This window comes from Tenrec ecaudatus, chromosome 7 (assembly GCF_050624435.1).
Source record: "Tenrec ecaudatus isolate mTenEca1 chromosome 7, mTenEca1.hap1, whole genome shotgun sequence".
NCBI lineage: Eukaryota > Metazoa > Chordata > Mammalia > Afrosoricida > Tenrecidae > Tenrec > Tenrec ecaudatus.
In genome coordinates, this window is record NC_134536.1 from 15,706,807 (window position 1) to 15,722,559 (window position 15,753).

The window sequence follows — 15,753 nt, forward strand, 5'->3', positions numbered from 1 at the left end:
CAGTTTAGCTGAGAGAAAGCGTTCCAATGCTAACATCATTCAAGGTCAAGGTACAAATGCTTTCCTTTGAGTTTGCACCAGACCTCTGGTATGCCCTGGATGCGCCACAGTTTCTGAAGCATTTTCTGAAAGCACTCTCCTTTGCCAGACTCCTAACATTTGTCTGTGCCCCAAAGACAACATGGAAGGAGGCAAAGATGTTATGTAGATGTGTACTGCTGATAACCAAACTCACTGCCGTCGTGTCAATGCTGACCCATAGCGACCATGCCGATCACAGCCCAACAAGTAACCACTATGCATGGTTGGCAGTTCAAAGCCAGCAGCAGCTCTGGGAGAGAAAGACTAGGCTTTCTACTCCCATAAATGATTTACAGTCTTAAAAACCCCTAAGTCGGGGATGGGGGTCACGATGGGTCAGCATTGGTATCATGGTGGTGAGTTTTTGTTTGTGAATTTTTATATTATAGAAATGGAGTCACAGAACAAGTTAAGTATGAATTAATCTTTTAATTTAAAAATTTCTAGCTATAGACTTCATCCCAAATACATTTCCCAGATGTGCAATTTAGTATTTTTTTAAGCTATCCAAAGAGTGGATAATGAACGGATTCTTTGATAAACGAATGAGGCAGCTCGACTGAGTGAAAACATGGTACTTTGCAGAGACCAATTTCTCACATGGTCAGGACCCCGTTTCTTTCATGCACTACCAGGAATTCGATTTACTTTGATGAGAAAGTTGAGAGGCTGGTGCAGGACTGTGCTCAGTGTCTGGTTCTGTTGTGCACAGGGTTGCTGTGGGTTCAGAACCCACTCTTTAACACCTAATAACAACAACAAGAGCATGATGAGAAAAAGGTGCAATCTAAGTTATGCGTGCAGTAATGCCAACCTTGAGTGTCTGTGAGTCCGACCGAACCGTTGAGAACAGCATCCTAGGGTTTGCTAGACGAGGGTCTCTGTAGGAACAGCCCCACAAGTCTTTTTGCTGGTAGAACAACTAGTGGGGTTGAACCACCAACCTTTTGGTTAGCAGCCAAACACTTGACCACTGTGCCTTTAACATCTTACTGCATCCCAGGTAGAGCGAGTGAAATGAATAAAGCCTTGGCCTTTGTATGTTTAAGAAAATCTCAGCATGCAGGTGGCTTTTAGCCCCTTGAAAGTCTTTTATGTCGTCACTTATTTAGGACCATGATAAATCCCTGCTGTACTTTCTTTTTGGGAAGTCGTTCCCAGTAATCAATGTGAGTTCACTCAGTAGCGCTGCATTTGCTTGTTTTGGTTTTAAGAAACTTCAATGGTAGCACTCTCTTATCTCGAGTAAGATATCATCAATACAGAAAACAGACTTTTAAACTACAAAGGAGATACACAGGAAATAGACATATTTTTCTTTTCTTGCCCGGCCTCTACTCTTTGTAATTATCAACTCATTTGGATTAACTGAACCAAAGGACAGGAAAGGTCTTTAAATGTCTAGCAACACAGATGACAGCATTCTATCAGTTTCAATGACCCCCCCATCACATCCCCTCGACACAGGTCAATCATATATTGATTGTGTGCTGGGTTAATAACCACTACAAGACGAACAGTTCTAAACCACCAGTCGCTCTATGGGAGAAAAAAGAGGTTTTCTACTCCTGAAGAGAGCTATGGTAGAAATCTACAGGGTTTCGATGAGTCGGAATCAATTTGATAACAGTGAGATTTTTTTGTTGTTGCTGAAATTCAAATTTCGTGCTTCTGGCACTATTATATTTTCCAAGTGCTGGTGTCACAGTTCTCTCTTTGTCGCCCACTGGGGTATGGATAGGCTCTCACGGCGTGGTTACCCTTTTCTACGTGAAAAAGGACTTTAGCACTTGGTCATGTGTGGTCTTATCCCTGACTAGCCTCCAGTGACATATACCTGGACTTCTGATGAGTACTCCATCCATAAGATACATACACCCACCAACACATGTGTATGAAGTAGAGCTCGTTGATATGTATATATGTATATATGTATATGTGTATATGTGTATATATGTATATGTGTATATGTGTACATGTGTACATGTGTATATATGCATATACGTATATACGTATATATATAATTTATTTCCTGAGACTTCAGAAAACCATCCCCACATTTCAGAGTGGGCATTTTCTTCCTGTTCATTAATCTCTTTTTAATTGAGTGCTGACGTTCTGACAGTTACTTCCTTTCTGCCCTGTACAGATCGATCTCAATGTCTGTGGCCATTTGGCCATTTCAATGAGTCGTATTTATGAACAACAGATTCATCCAATATCTTTTTGTGCCGCCCCTTGATGTATGGTTTTGGTCATCATGGGGAATATTTCATTCATAAGTGCCTGAGATCGCATTTCATAAGCTTACACAACTTTATTGAAAATAGGAGAAGGAAGGAGAGACAGGAGAAAGAAGAAAAGAATGATATTATTCTGATAAATTATCTATTTCCTCAAATTAGGATCATGCCCGGAGGTGTTTTATTTGGTCATTAGCATAGCATCATCAGCATATTATTTCTTTCAAACCGTTTTGACTGTATGCATCTACCTTAGCAAGAAGATTCACAGGCTCGGTATTGGTTTTTATTTGTGTTCTACGACACCATTCATGTTAGGTTGCGTGGTATGTGCAACTGTTTGGAATTTCCTGTTGCACATGCTAAGCCTGCCTGTTGCTTCCCTCCCCAGAATGATCTGAAGGTGCTGTTTACATCACTGGCTGACAGCAAATACATCATCCTCCAGAAACTGGCCAATGTGCTTGAACAACCCATTGCTGAGCAAATAGAGGTATTTACAGCCGCCTTTTCCTGGTCATGAAAAAAGCAAATGCTGACTGGATTGCATTTATTTTTGTTTGGGCCGTGTATTTTGAGTCCTGGGTCTTTGAATCGCGGGTGGGTTGCAGTGACTCGCTCGCTGTCTTCTGAGAGCATGAAGCTATGTGAGCTGGGAATAGATGTCTTCTCCAGGTGAGATTGCACATGGACCTGAGCACTGTCTGTCCAGAAGCCAGGCTGTCTGGGGGAGGTGGGAGTGAAGCGCTTGCACAATCGGATGGTTACCTGCAGCAGGTGTCGGGCAGCGAAGACTATCGAGAGCTGAGTGAACTGGACAGGGAGAATTGAGAATGCACAACCTGGGAAGAAGAATGGCCAAGGAAAACCAGCAAGAACAAGCGCATACACTCAGAGAGCGCCTTGAGTGGAGAAAACCAAGCAGCCCGACTTACATGAGCTCGGAATGAATGAAGGTTGTTGAAGGGAAATACACCACACGAGTGAGTGCCTTTTCAAGCCTCAGAAAGCTTGGACTTGTGTTGGTGCCTTACCCACCTGATGTCAAAACGAGATCTGACATGCACTAAGGATGTCTTACCTGGGGTCTCTAAGATGAAGCACAGACTCTAGATGAACGCAAAAAGCCATGGTATCGATTGGCCGTGATGACTAAAGTTAATACTACGGATCAAGATATCAACAATTTGATTATTTCTTGGAATAAATGGAAAGTAAATAGTGAGTGTGCTAGTTCCATACCCATGCCCATCAGGCCTTGGCCCCCTTTTGGTGCTTAGAACAGAGATCTTTGCTCGTGGTACCTGTGTAACCACACAGACACCCGTTCCTGTCCCTCTCGGGGCTTTCCCTCAAGCTGTGCCCACTCCTCTGTCCTTCTCCCTCCCTCTCCCCTGCACCACACCGCCCCCCCCCCACTGCCCTGCCGCCCCCTGGCATTGTGTTAATGGATTCCAAGCGGAATCGCCACTCCTGGCGGCCTTCACAATTCTCTCCCTTCTGGTCTTTTTAAAGTTCAATGTTCCTGTTTGTATCAAACTGGTGAGTGAAATGTGCCTAGTTAGCTGAATGTGTATTTTTGAGATTGTGATTTCCCTTGCTTTGCCGAAGGGTCCCTCATTTCTGCAAAAAAAAAAAATTAAAAACCATTCTCTAACTTTTAAAAAGTTGAATCATGATGAGACGGAATCAAGTGAACAGCAACTAGGAACAACCACAGAAGAACGCATGCTGGTGATGCTTCTCACTATCTCTTGGGCCAGAGCCTCCACGCAAGACCAGATCTTTGTCTCTAAGCCTGATGCACAGTTATCTTCCTGTGATCTCTCTCCACCATCAGTCTGAGGATTTCTTCTTCTTCCTGTGTTGGCTCACCAATGACTTGAGTCCCACATCTCTCTATTTACTAGATTCCGTCTGTATTTTGCTAGAACATATTCTGACCGATAGAAGCATGGTGGTTAAGTGATGATACGTTGGGCTGTGATTCACAAGGTCACTAGTGTGAAATCACAGTGACGCCACAGGAGAAAGACGAACTTTCTAATGAAGAGCCCTAAAGAGCTACATGCAGTCTTGGAAACTCACAGGCAGGGTTCTACCCTACAGGGGCCCTAAGAGTTGGCAGAGACTCCACGGCAGTGTGGACACCTCTGAAGATGCTCTTCAGATAGGCTGCGTTTTTGATAGCTTGGACGGAAATAGAATTCTTGATTGGAAATAAATGACGCTTAAGGGTTTTAGGGTGCTTGCTCCATTGTTCATTAGCTACGAGTGTTGATTTGAAGAATTGATGACCTCTCTCCTACCCAATAGCCCCGGCATTCTGAAATTTCACAATAATATGCCTGTGGAGAGTAGCTTTTCATCTTGGACTGAGAACGCAATGGGCCCTTTTCATTTGGCAGCACATCACATCTTTCCTTTCTGAGAAATTTTTAGTGATTTATTTAATACTTTTTATTTATCCATCTTATTTGTCTCTCTTTCTGGGGTTCCTGTAATCAGATATTGAATATTTCGGTCTTGTTCTTTGGTTTTCTTATCCACAAACCCTTTCCTTGTTGACTATTTTCAACTTTCTGGGCGATTCCCTCCGTTTCAGCGTCACACTCTTTTCCTGGTTTTCCTTCGTTGCTTTCTGGTTTAACTTCCCGAGTTTGTTTCCTCTGCTTCTCTAACCCCCTTTACCCCAGCTTCTCTGTAACCGTCATGATCTGCTTTGTGTGACATGAAAATCATTTTTCTTGCTTTTACCTTTTATAATAATGATCTCACACAGTATTTGCTTTTAAGGGGTTGACTGATTTCACGCCGCATGATAGCTCCCCAATTTTCCCGTACCACAAGGTGTTTGACAATTTCACCATGGTTCTTCAGGGATGCATAGTATCGCCTTGTATGTATTAACCAGCCGCCCTTTACTTAGCCGTTCCTCCCCCAACAGGCCTTTTCCTTGTGTCTATCCTTCCCTGAGCTCCTTTGGGTTCTCTGAGTAATCTTTTTTTGCAATGTCCTGATCTTTTTCCGTGGAGCATTATGTTTTAGAATTTTTTTCGGAGGATGTTTTCATGACAATTTTTGTTGAAATTTAATTTTTCCTGGAGAATTTTCCCACAAGGTTGCATTAGTTTATTTCCTTATTGTGGCCTCCAGCTTTCGCATGAGAGGCTTTCCTGGGCTATTTGGGAATGCATTGTTGTTTGCACATGTCTAAGCCTGGGGACTAACGGAAAAAGCACAATGGGAACTGTTTGTTGATGAGGCTCCCCACTTTGCATTTCTTTGCAGGGAGCTCCCTCTAGGGCACTGATTGGCACATCCTTGTATCAACTGTCTGTCTGTGTGGAGAGTAGAGCGTGACACGCAGCACTCGATGACATCCATCACTTTAGCCTCTGTTTTTAGGAAAGTCCTCACGCCCAGAATTGCATCTGGTACCATTCGACCCAGATCCTATGTTACCTTCTCCAGAACATAAACTTTCTAGTTTTTCCCCCACGAAAGGAAAGAGGAATCTGGGGTAAGAAAGGGAGCCCAGAGACTTAACTACTCTTTAAACGGCCCTTCTGCCTCAGTTCTATCCCACCTCACCCAGTGCTCTCAAAGTTCCTGTTGCTATTAAATTGGGGCGTACATGCTCTGCAAATGGAGGATTTGGGTTCGTAGCTAAGTCGATGCTCATGTATCCTGATTTCCAGCTTCCAGAACGTTGTTGCTGTTGCCTTCTTTCCATTTCCTTGTCCTTGCGGATTTATTGGGGTTGGGGGAGAGGGGGACACATGCCAAACTGAAAGCTCTTAGCTGTGGTTGGAGTGGGGTGTCAGGAGAAAGGACATTAGATGCTTCATTGTGCTTCATTGGCCATTTGGAGCCCTTGTTCTTTCACCCGTCCAGGGCCACCGAGGTCACACTTCTTCCAAAAGCCTCCTTGGACGTCTCCACTCGCACGGGTATCTCTCTTCCCCAGGCTCCTTGGAAAGGAATGGTTCCTTTCACCAAAAAGCACAGGCTTAATTTGATCACCGCTCTTTTGTTTTCCTGTGTTCCCTCCGGCTTCCTAACCACACTTACAACACTGCAAGCCCCCTGAAGATCCGAAAAAGATGTGGTTCTGTTTCTCCAAACCACATACTGGGAAGAGCAAGGCTCAGTTCTAGCTGCCCTCCTCCTACTTGGGGACTGATGGATTCCTCACTTCCCAACAGTGAGTGAGCAGTTTGGAACACACTGTTGTAGATGTCTGTGTTGCCTGATGAAGCTTTCTCAAAGGGCATCCACATCATTAAAAATAAATAAATAAACAAATCCGGGCACAGTCCCCCAGACAATCTCCGGCAAATGGCTTTCCCTAACTATTTCTTCTCCCATTCTTCATTTTCAGATGTTGCAATCCATGCATCCCCCTATGTGTCTACAAAAGGCATTCTCTCCTGCCTTCTTAGCTATGTGATAGCTAATCTGCAACATGATAAAAGGCTTTTGTTGCTTTTCTACATAATGGATGCCCATGGTTTTTATGTTTCATTGAAATGATTCTGCCATTATGTGTTAGACCTGTCTTAGAGAAGAGAGGAACAAATGGAAAGATAAAACAATCAGATGTTGTGAGTTCAATTGTTCTTGAGAGGTTTAATTCAATATTCTGAATGCTACCTAGGCAATACAACAGGCCGAAGATGGGTTAAAGGAACTGGATGCAGGAATCATTGAATTAAAACAGCGCGGGGACAAGCTACAGATTGAGCATCCTTTCACGCAAGAACTCTCTAAACTCCAGGTACCATTTTCAATCAACATTGTGTGGCTTACATGCTTTATCCTAACGTGAAGTCAAGAAGAAATTGCTTTCTCTATTTTCTTGGTATTGTCTATAGAATTCATGTCACTTAGCCCCTAACCTTTCTTCCAAGTATCCCTTAGAAAAGTTTCTGAAACTCTCACTGGATTGAGTGCCATCAAATGAATTATGTTTTAATGCTTCTAAGATTCACATTCTTTTTGTGAGATTCCTTTTATTATTACTCTGATGGCTCTGCATGGTGTCTAGAGACACATTTATATGTGTATACAAACCAAATTTTTTCTGCATGCCTTATTGCATATATAAAATATGCATATATTGAAATATGGAGAAATAGATGAGCCCAGAAGCCAAGGTCCCATAAGTCATTCACGATTGGCCTTCTCACCTACAAATTGGAGAATGGAACACACGCAGCTGCTCTGCAGAGGAGAGGCCTGGGTAACTCTATAAAGAGTACATCCAAGGAAACTCTAGGGCAGGGGTTCTCAATCTGTGGGTCACGGCCCCTTTGGGGATTGAATGACCTTTTCACAGGGGGCGCCTAAGACCATGGGAAAATACATATTTCACGATGGTCTTAGGAACCAAGATACCCATCCTCTATCTGTCTGCAGGCACGTCCGCCCACATGCAGATATGGCCACATACGAGTACCCGGTGTGAAGACTGTTACCCATGCTACACCACCTTCAAGACAAAATTTCATTAATTTCTCATTAGAAATAAATATTTCACAATATATAATTACATATTGTTTTTTGTGATTAATCACTATGCTTTAATTATGCAACAATGAAAATACATCCTGCATATCAGATATTCACATGCCGACTCATAACAGTAGCAACATTACAGTGATAAAGTAGCAATGAAAATAATTTTACGGTTGGGGGCCACCACCACCTGAGGAACTGTGTGACAGGGTCACGGCACGAGGAAGGTTGAGAAGCGCTGCTCTAGGGGGTAATGCCTGGCGTCACCGTGAATTGAGAGCTGACTTGCTGCCCATTGACAATGCCAACATGAACCCGAGCTTCCTTTTGAGAAAATAAAGTAACTTAGTTTTATAAACGAACAACCTTTCCTTTTTACCCTATCATTCCTCCGCCTCACAGTTCATAGTGCAGCCAGGCCCCACTGCCCCCAGTCTATACCTGTTTCTGTCTCCCAGCAGCACTTAAACTTACAGTGTTGGACCTGCAAACAGGCATTAAGGTTGAACTTTTCCAGATTGTTCTGCTTTGGGCCCGCTGCAAGCTCAGTGTGCGACCTTAACCAAGTCCACATGGTTCCAATAAACACTGTGCTTCATACAACCTCTTCTCCTAAAACGTCGCTCCAGTTTAAAGAATTATTTACATCACCACATTTGGCAAAAACAGGGCCTTTTGCAGGCGGGGAGTCTCTTTCGGCTCACGTTAAACTCCTTGGTTTCTCTAGTTCCTTTTGGAGGAATAGTCCAAGATCGGATTATTGTGCAGCAGACGAAACTATAGGCTGCTCTGTCCTGTCACGGTGAAAGTATGGAAGCTTTGACAGCATTGTAAAATCTCTGCTGGCATTGTGTATGCGATTGCCTTGGCCACACGAATCCTTTTTCAACATTCTGACGCCACACACTCACCATAAATTATCCCCATTCAGAGTCAGACGGTGGCTGGATCCACCTCCTGCGCCAATTTGAGGCAAGGCTTTTGCGCCTCTTTTGCAATCTTAGAATGTCAAGTTTATCTTTCAGAAGGAAGTTTTCGAAGGTCAGGCTGCAAGATGCATGGGTTATCAGGGAGTCCACGCAGGTTACAACCCTGGAGGGGGGAGCGCCTTTGGTTTGGCCATGGACTTGGCCATTAACTTGCCGCGAGAGAGGTGGCTGAGCCTGGGCCGGCAGTGAGTGAGTGTTGCCGTGTGATCCCCAGGACACGTACGATGAACTGATGGTGACCATTGGCTCCCGGCGGAGTGGACTGAACCAGAATCTTGCACTCAAAAGCCAGTATGAGAGAGCCTTGCAGGACCTGGCCGATCTGCTCGAAACTGGACGAGAGAAAATGGCGGGAGACCAGAAAGTGATCGTGTCTTCCAGAGAGGAAGTCCAACAGTTGCTTGACAAGCATAAGGTAAAAACAACAACGACAAAAGGAATGAAAGACTAAAAATCCAAGAGAATGAAAAGTAGGTGTGCGAATCTATACCCGCCTGCTCTTACTCCTAGTGTATGTTTCATAAAGTTCATGATTCTTTGTCGTTTCTGAACTCCCATGTGCCCATGTTAGGTTTGAAAATGGCCATGAAAGGTATCTTCAACTGCACCGGACAATAGCCCAGAGGCATCGTAAGAGGCTCTGCCCTACCCTTTTGTGAATTCAAAAAAGAAAGTCGAGCTTGCCCATCGGTTTCGTATGCTGTTCCTCGCTCTCATCGTCATTGCTTGGTCAGGTGGAACTGAGTTAGTCCCATCTCCCAAGGACCCGACACACGGCAGAATGAACTGGTGCCCGGGCCTACACCAGACTCACAACTGTACTTCTGTTTGCGCTCATTGTGGTGCCCACTGTGCCCTTCCAGCTCCTTGAGGGCCTCCCACTTTTCCCACGCCCCTCCTCTTGCCCAAGAAGTGTCCTTCTCCGGGAACTGGTCTCCCCTGACAACATGTCCAACGTATGTAAGACAAAGTCTCATCACTCCTTGCCTCTGAGGACCGCCCTAGCTGTCTTCTTCCCACGTACTCTGGTTGGCCCTTTTGGCAGCCTCTGGAGCTTTCGGTCTCCCTTGCCAGCACCCTTATCCAGGTTGCTTCCCTTCAAAAATTACAATCAGAGTGTGGCTCAGTGGCGTGGACAGAAAAAGCCGTGCTCCACTCTTGAATGTAGTTTTGTTTTGTTTCCCCTTATGCATGTTCACACAGGTGTGTTCATCTAGTCCTAGTTATTCTCGGTGCCTTTATTTGGTCCAGCCAGAAACCACCTCGTGTCTCCGGGCTGAGTTTTCTGTGACTTGCACGGTCAGTTCTTCTGAGCTGTACATGTACTCTAGGCATAAGTTTCTCCTTGGGCAGAATCTCTTACTGCCTAATTGTCCTGGAAAAGCCTTCTGAAGCTCCTTCCAGCCTGCCAAGACCAAACCCAGATCCAACACTATTCCTTCGTGAGTAGATGCCAGCTTAACACACAGACAGTAACTCTCTTTTTATTAGCAGTGGTTCTGGAAAGCCCAGCCTCGCCTCCAGAGACCCAATCTCCCAGACTATGGGAAGTTTTTGGAGGGAAACATATAAAACCTATTGGCTCTAGATGGTTAATATATTCTACCGTGATGTGGATCTCTGGTGGCTTCTAAGGGTGGGTCTCTTTTGCAATTGTACTTTATGCTGTCACCAACCCCCACGCCCCTGAGATTTTGGTCCAAAACATTATGATTTATGTAAGCCTTATCATTTGGCTTTTCTGACGTTGCTTTCAAGTCCACAGCTGTTTTTGCTCAAATCTTTGAGCCTAGCAATAAAAGATCCTTCTGAGTTATTCCAGCAGGGAAGCTAGGAGGAAGAACCTGGAAAGGCGGAGGCTGCCATTGAAGAGACACGGTGTTGGACTGAGAACTCTTGTGGGCCCCTCCGTGGTTAGAGGGGCTATAGAAGGAGTCTCATCTTGGGGTGAATGTTAGGCTAGATGGCCACCATGGTCTCTTCTATACTGAAGGTCCTATGCTCTGATGACCATCAGACCGTTTTCTGAGAGACCTTCTCTGTAGTTGAGATCACAGATGACCAACCTAGTAGCTAGCTGTTGAGTCAACTCTCGCACAAAGTGACCCCATGGGTGAGGGAGTAGAACTGTACTCCAAAGGAACTTCAGGAGCTGATTTTGCAGCGATATATCTCTAGACCTTCCTTCCAAAGAGTCTCGGGCTAGACTTGAACCTCCACTCTCTGGTTAGCAGTTGTGTGTTAGCTAATTGGACCAATCACAGCCACACTCAACCAACCAACCAAGCAACAAACCAACTGAAAATGTGGCCCTTGAGTAGATTGAGACCCATCGTGACTATAAAGGGCTGTAGAATTAACCCCCACTGGGCTTCCAAAGCTGTAATTTTTGCCAAAGGAACCCTAGTAGCTCTGTGGCTAAAGCACACAGCTGTTAACTGAAAGCTCAATGGTTCAATTCATAAGCCACTCTGGAAGAACGAAGTGGCGTCTGCTCTGTAAGGATTCCAGCCCTGGAAGCCCTCTGGAGACAGGTAGTTCTCCTGCCCCCACTATAGGGTTTCTATCAGTCAGAATTGACTCGGAGGCAGTGGATGGGAGGCTCTATGGATACCGACTGGCACTTGTTTTCTCAAGGAGCTGCTGGTCGTTTTGAACCACAGACTTTTCGGTTAGAGGCTGAGTGCCTGATCACTGTGCCACCAGGGATCCTTCTCCAGCCATTTGGTCCGGGTCCAAATCCATTCCTGCCATTAGTGACTCTGTGACTGTAGGCAAGCTACAGACGCCGGGTGGCTCCACGCTCTCAGCCTAAGATGGGAAATAGAAGTCCTCACCGGACAAACTTGCTCCGAGGATTTAGCAAGTTGGTCAGGAGGTCAAGTGTGCGGCAAGTCCTCAGCAAATAGCGTGCAGGTAACCCTGCTGGGATAAGCCCCCGCCCCTCCAGCTCTGTGGGTCCTGCTGGGACAGGAAATGGGCTGTGCACCGTCCCCATCCTCTGGAGCCTTTGATACGTGAAAAGTGACATTTCAAGAACACATGTAGGGTCACGCAAGCACTGGTGCTCAGTGGTGGGGGAGGGTCTACTGGGACGAAGATGACAGACCATGTAATGCTGATGGTCCGTGCCCTGCTGTGCTTGGCAGTGAGTGACTGGCATGAGGAAAGACCCTCCAGTTCAGGAGCAGGGTGCAGGCTCCGCCCTGGAGCAAGGAAAGGCGCTGAATGTGTCTAATGAGGACTTCTCCGGAAGAACAAAGGGGAGCAGGGGCCTCTGGTGAGGCTCTGGGATTTGAGTTTTTGGAGGGATGTGGGGACTAGTTCATGGGGTATGGCTAGTGGGGGCTGAAACCAGGAAGCAGGCCAGGGGGTTGGAGACCAACAGCAGGGTTTTCAGAGGCTGATAACAGATGAAGAGCTGTGTTCTTGGGAGTGTGTGTGTGTGTGTGTGTGTCAGCAGAAGGCAGGACTCCAGAGAGCCCCCTTCTCTACAGGAAGCGAAGAGTCCCTGGAGTGAGGTGGGGTGTCTGTCTGATGGGGTTCGGTCAGCATGTGCAGCACGTCTGATCAGTGAGTCTCTGACTTCTTTCTCCCGAAACATTGCAGGAATACTTCCAGGGCCTGGAATCTCACCTGATCCTGACAGAAACCCTCTTCCGGAAGATCACCAGCTTTGCAGGCCTAAGGGACACAGAATCCCACACGGAAGTGATGGCTCAGGCATGCTCGGTCCTGAAGCGGGCCCACAAGAGGGGCGTGGAACTGGAGGACATCCTGGAGGTGAGGCTGCTGAGGGGGCGCCCTCCCTCCTGCAGAAGGGACCACAACGAGACAGGGCCACGCACGCTGTCTGCTTCCTGTCACCCGGGAGCTGGCTGTGCTCCAGGATTCAGCCCTGAGCTTCTCCTGTGGTTCTCCTGCCCACTGCCCGCAGAGTTCACACTGATATCTGCCCAGTATCACCTCCTAGGGGTTTGGTGAATTTGAGTTCATCTATCAGAACAATAGGCGAATGAAGAGCACTAGAAAGATGGAAAGATGTCCCCAGCTCTGTTCAGAGGCTTTGGAATAAGACCTAGTGCTAGAGCCCCTGAGGCAGAGGCCAGCTCTCTGGCTTCCAATCTTTGGACTTTGCAAGCTGAAAGTGAAGGCTCTCTCCTAGCAGAACAGAAAGAACTCTGAACTCGGGGCAGAAACCTCGGAACTAGCCATTTGCAGGGATCGCACCTGGGGTGCAGCCACTGATGCTCAGCCTGGCTTGTCACCAAAGGCTGTTGGAAAAACCAATCACTCTCCTGTTGGCATTTGGACACTCAGCACATAACCAGCTGCCACTAGTTGGCCACACACTATGTTGTTGGTGTCAGGTGCCATCGAGCCGATTCCGCCCCACAGCGACCCTAGGCACAACGGAGCAAAACACCACCCGGTGCTGCACCATCCTCACCACGGAGCCTCTGTCCGGGCCCATTGCTGCAGCCACTTTGCTGAGGGCCAGCTCCTCGAGGGCCTTTCTCTCTTCTTGCTGCCCCTCCACTTTACCAAGCATGAGGTCCTTCCCCAGGGACTGGTTGCTCCTGCCAACAAGTCCGAAGCATGTAAAATGAAGGCCCTGTATCTTTGTCTCCAAGGAGCCCCCTGGCTGTCCTCCTTCCAAGATCTCTTTGTCCTTGTAGCAGTCCATGATCCTTTCAGTGTACTTCACCAGCACCCAACTCAAATGCATCCGTTCTTCTTCGGTCTTCCGTATTCAGTCAAACTTTCACACGCGTAGGCATGCACTACACAAACAAACAAAACACCCCACTCACGCCCCTTGCGGTGGCTCCGACTCGCAGTGACCCTGTGGGCAGAGTGGAGCTACTCCCCAGAGTCTCCAAGACGGAGTGGCTAGTTTGGGTAGCTCCCTTTCCAGTAAGTAGCGCCATGTTTAACCCACTGTGCCCCACTCTTTGGATAGGAAACAAGGCTCCGGGAACCCAAAGGCTGATGTGCCCTGACTGTCCACAGAAGCCCGTGCTGTCATGTGGGGTAACAGGCCAAGGCCACAGACCCGTAACGCAACCTGGCAAGTTAGTTCACAGAAAGACACACGGTTCAGTAGGCTAGCATTAGATGTGAAGGGTGGTCGATCATGAGACCCAGGGGTGATGCCGTCTGAAACGAAGGCCCCAGACCCACCCACGAGAGCAGGGTTGCGTCTAGCTGCAGCCCACCGCCTGCGTTTGTAAACGGAGTGTTCCTGGAACAGAGAGGGGTTTGTCTGTGTGCGCACTGTGTGGCTGTGTACCCACGACAATGGCAGGGGTGGGCGTGGGCGAGTAGTTACAGCAACGCTGGAAATACTTAATACCTAGGGGGATGATGGAAGACATTTGTGGGGCTCTCCCCAGAGTCAGACTTGCCTGGAGCCCTCACAAGTAGAAGTGCACAGGAGGGGCTTCCTGGTGATCTTTGAAAGCCCGTGACAACCTCAGGCGTCATGGATAGAGCAGTCACTACCTGTCCCCATGAAGTAATCCTGCAACTTGCCTTAAACTGCTCCTGTTTTTCTCATTCTTGATTTCCACCGGTTTCGGGGATCACAGTCTCTCTCCCTTGCACCTTGTTCCCCACTCCATATTACCAGCCTTACCACAACTGCCCAGAGGTCATAGTTACACTGTTGTATAGAGTTTCTGCCTGCGACCAAGAGGAGCTCAGCTAGCTACCCGCCAGGGTCCCACAGACATGGCATTTCCCACAGGGCTATCATTTTGGGGACAATTTTATCTTGTAGGAGCAGGTACCTTTCCTTGATATGCCATCACCCTGGCTAGGCTGTTGGCATGGGGATTCAGGCACCTGCTCCGTAATTCCCACGTTGGCATTGTAAGCCTCCGGTTTAGAGATGCATGTCACAGCCGTTTCTTGCTAAGGCACAGGATGAAGCTCTGTGCGCAGAGGTAGAAATGAAAGTCACGTGGAGAGGAATCTCATCCCCTGGCAAGGTCATTTTTGCTCACCTTCCAACATTGGCTTCCTAGACGTGGACCCGGCTGGGCGAAGACCATCGGGAACTCAGCAGACAGCTGGAGGTGGTGGAGAACAGCATCCCAAGCGTGGGCTTGGTGGAAGAGAGCGAGGACCGGCTCATCGACCGGATCACACTCTACCAGGTCAGTCCACGACCAGGCATCCCGGTATCCCTGTTGCTCTCTTTCTCAATGGAATTTTCTGCTTGTCTTCGCGGCATCTAACCCAGCTCCTGATGACGTATTTTATTATGCGCTTTGATTTTTTGGAGTGGTTGGTAACTGTTGGAATTCACAAATGAGGGACGATGTGGAGAGCCTGGTGCACCGAGTTCACACCAGACTACGCTTCTGCTTCCGATTGAACCGAGAGCTCCTTCTGAAAGTTGGACTTCCCATCAAATCATTTTCCATAGTTTAGGCTAATTGTTGCAATCATCTCGAAATAATTGTCATCTGATCATTTTAAATGCACCTAAAGCGTACTGCACTTTTAAAAACTAGATAAATGGAAGTGAGGGAGAGAGAGTGCAAGCAATCTATATCACGAGGCAGCATCTCGACATCTTCCCTGGTACTGAGAAGTTTGCTTTTGAATAGAGATTCGGACATTATACTCTTAGGGAGGAAAAATGGGCCTCTACAAACTTCTAACTGGATTTTTTCCAATTGTTTCAGCATTTGAAGTCCAGCCTCAATGAACACCAGCCAAAACTGTGTCAGGTCCTGGATGATGGGAAGCGGCTTCTGCTCTCCATTAGCTGCTCAGCACTGGAAAGCCAGCTCACGCACCTGGGAGAACACTGGCTGGCTAATACCAGCAAAGTGGCCAAGGAGCTGCACAGACTGGAGACGATATTGAAACACTGGACCAGGTAGACTTATGACCTAGTTGCCCACTGT

General features: G+C 47.0%; 1 protein-coding gene across 4 annotated transcripts in view; it reads left to right on the forward strand.

Annotated features, from left to right (window-relative positions):
* Positions 1 to 15,753, forward strand: part of LOC142453242 (nesprin-1-like) — a 190,129-nt gene that overhangs the window by 50,674 nt on the left and 123,702 nt on the right. For all 4 annotated transcript variants that reach the window (XM_075554360.1, XM_075554362.1, XM_075554363.1 and 1 more), the window contains 6 exons: positions 2,716 to 2,817; positions 6,985 to 7,104; positions 9,048 to 9,248; positions 12,443 to 12,616; positions 14,863 to 14,994; positions 15,529 to 15,725. In XM_075554360.1, the coding sequence (XP_075410475.1) occupies positions 2,716 to 2,817; positions 6,985 to 7,104; positions 9,048 to 9,248; positions 12,443 to 12,616; positions 14,863 to 14,994; positions 15,529 to 15,725 (926 nt within the window). The remainder of the gene's footprint in view (positions 1 to 2,715; positions 2,818 to 6,984; positions 7,105 to 9,047; positions 9,249 to 12,442; positions 12,617 to 14,862; positions 14,995 to 15,528; positions 15,726 to 15,753) is intronic.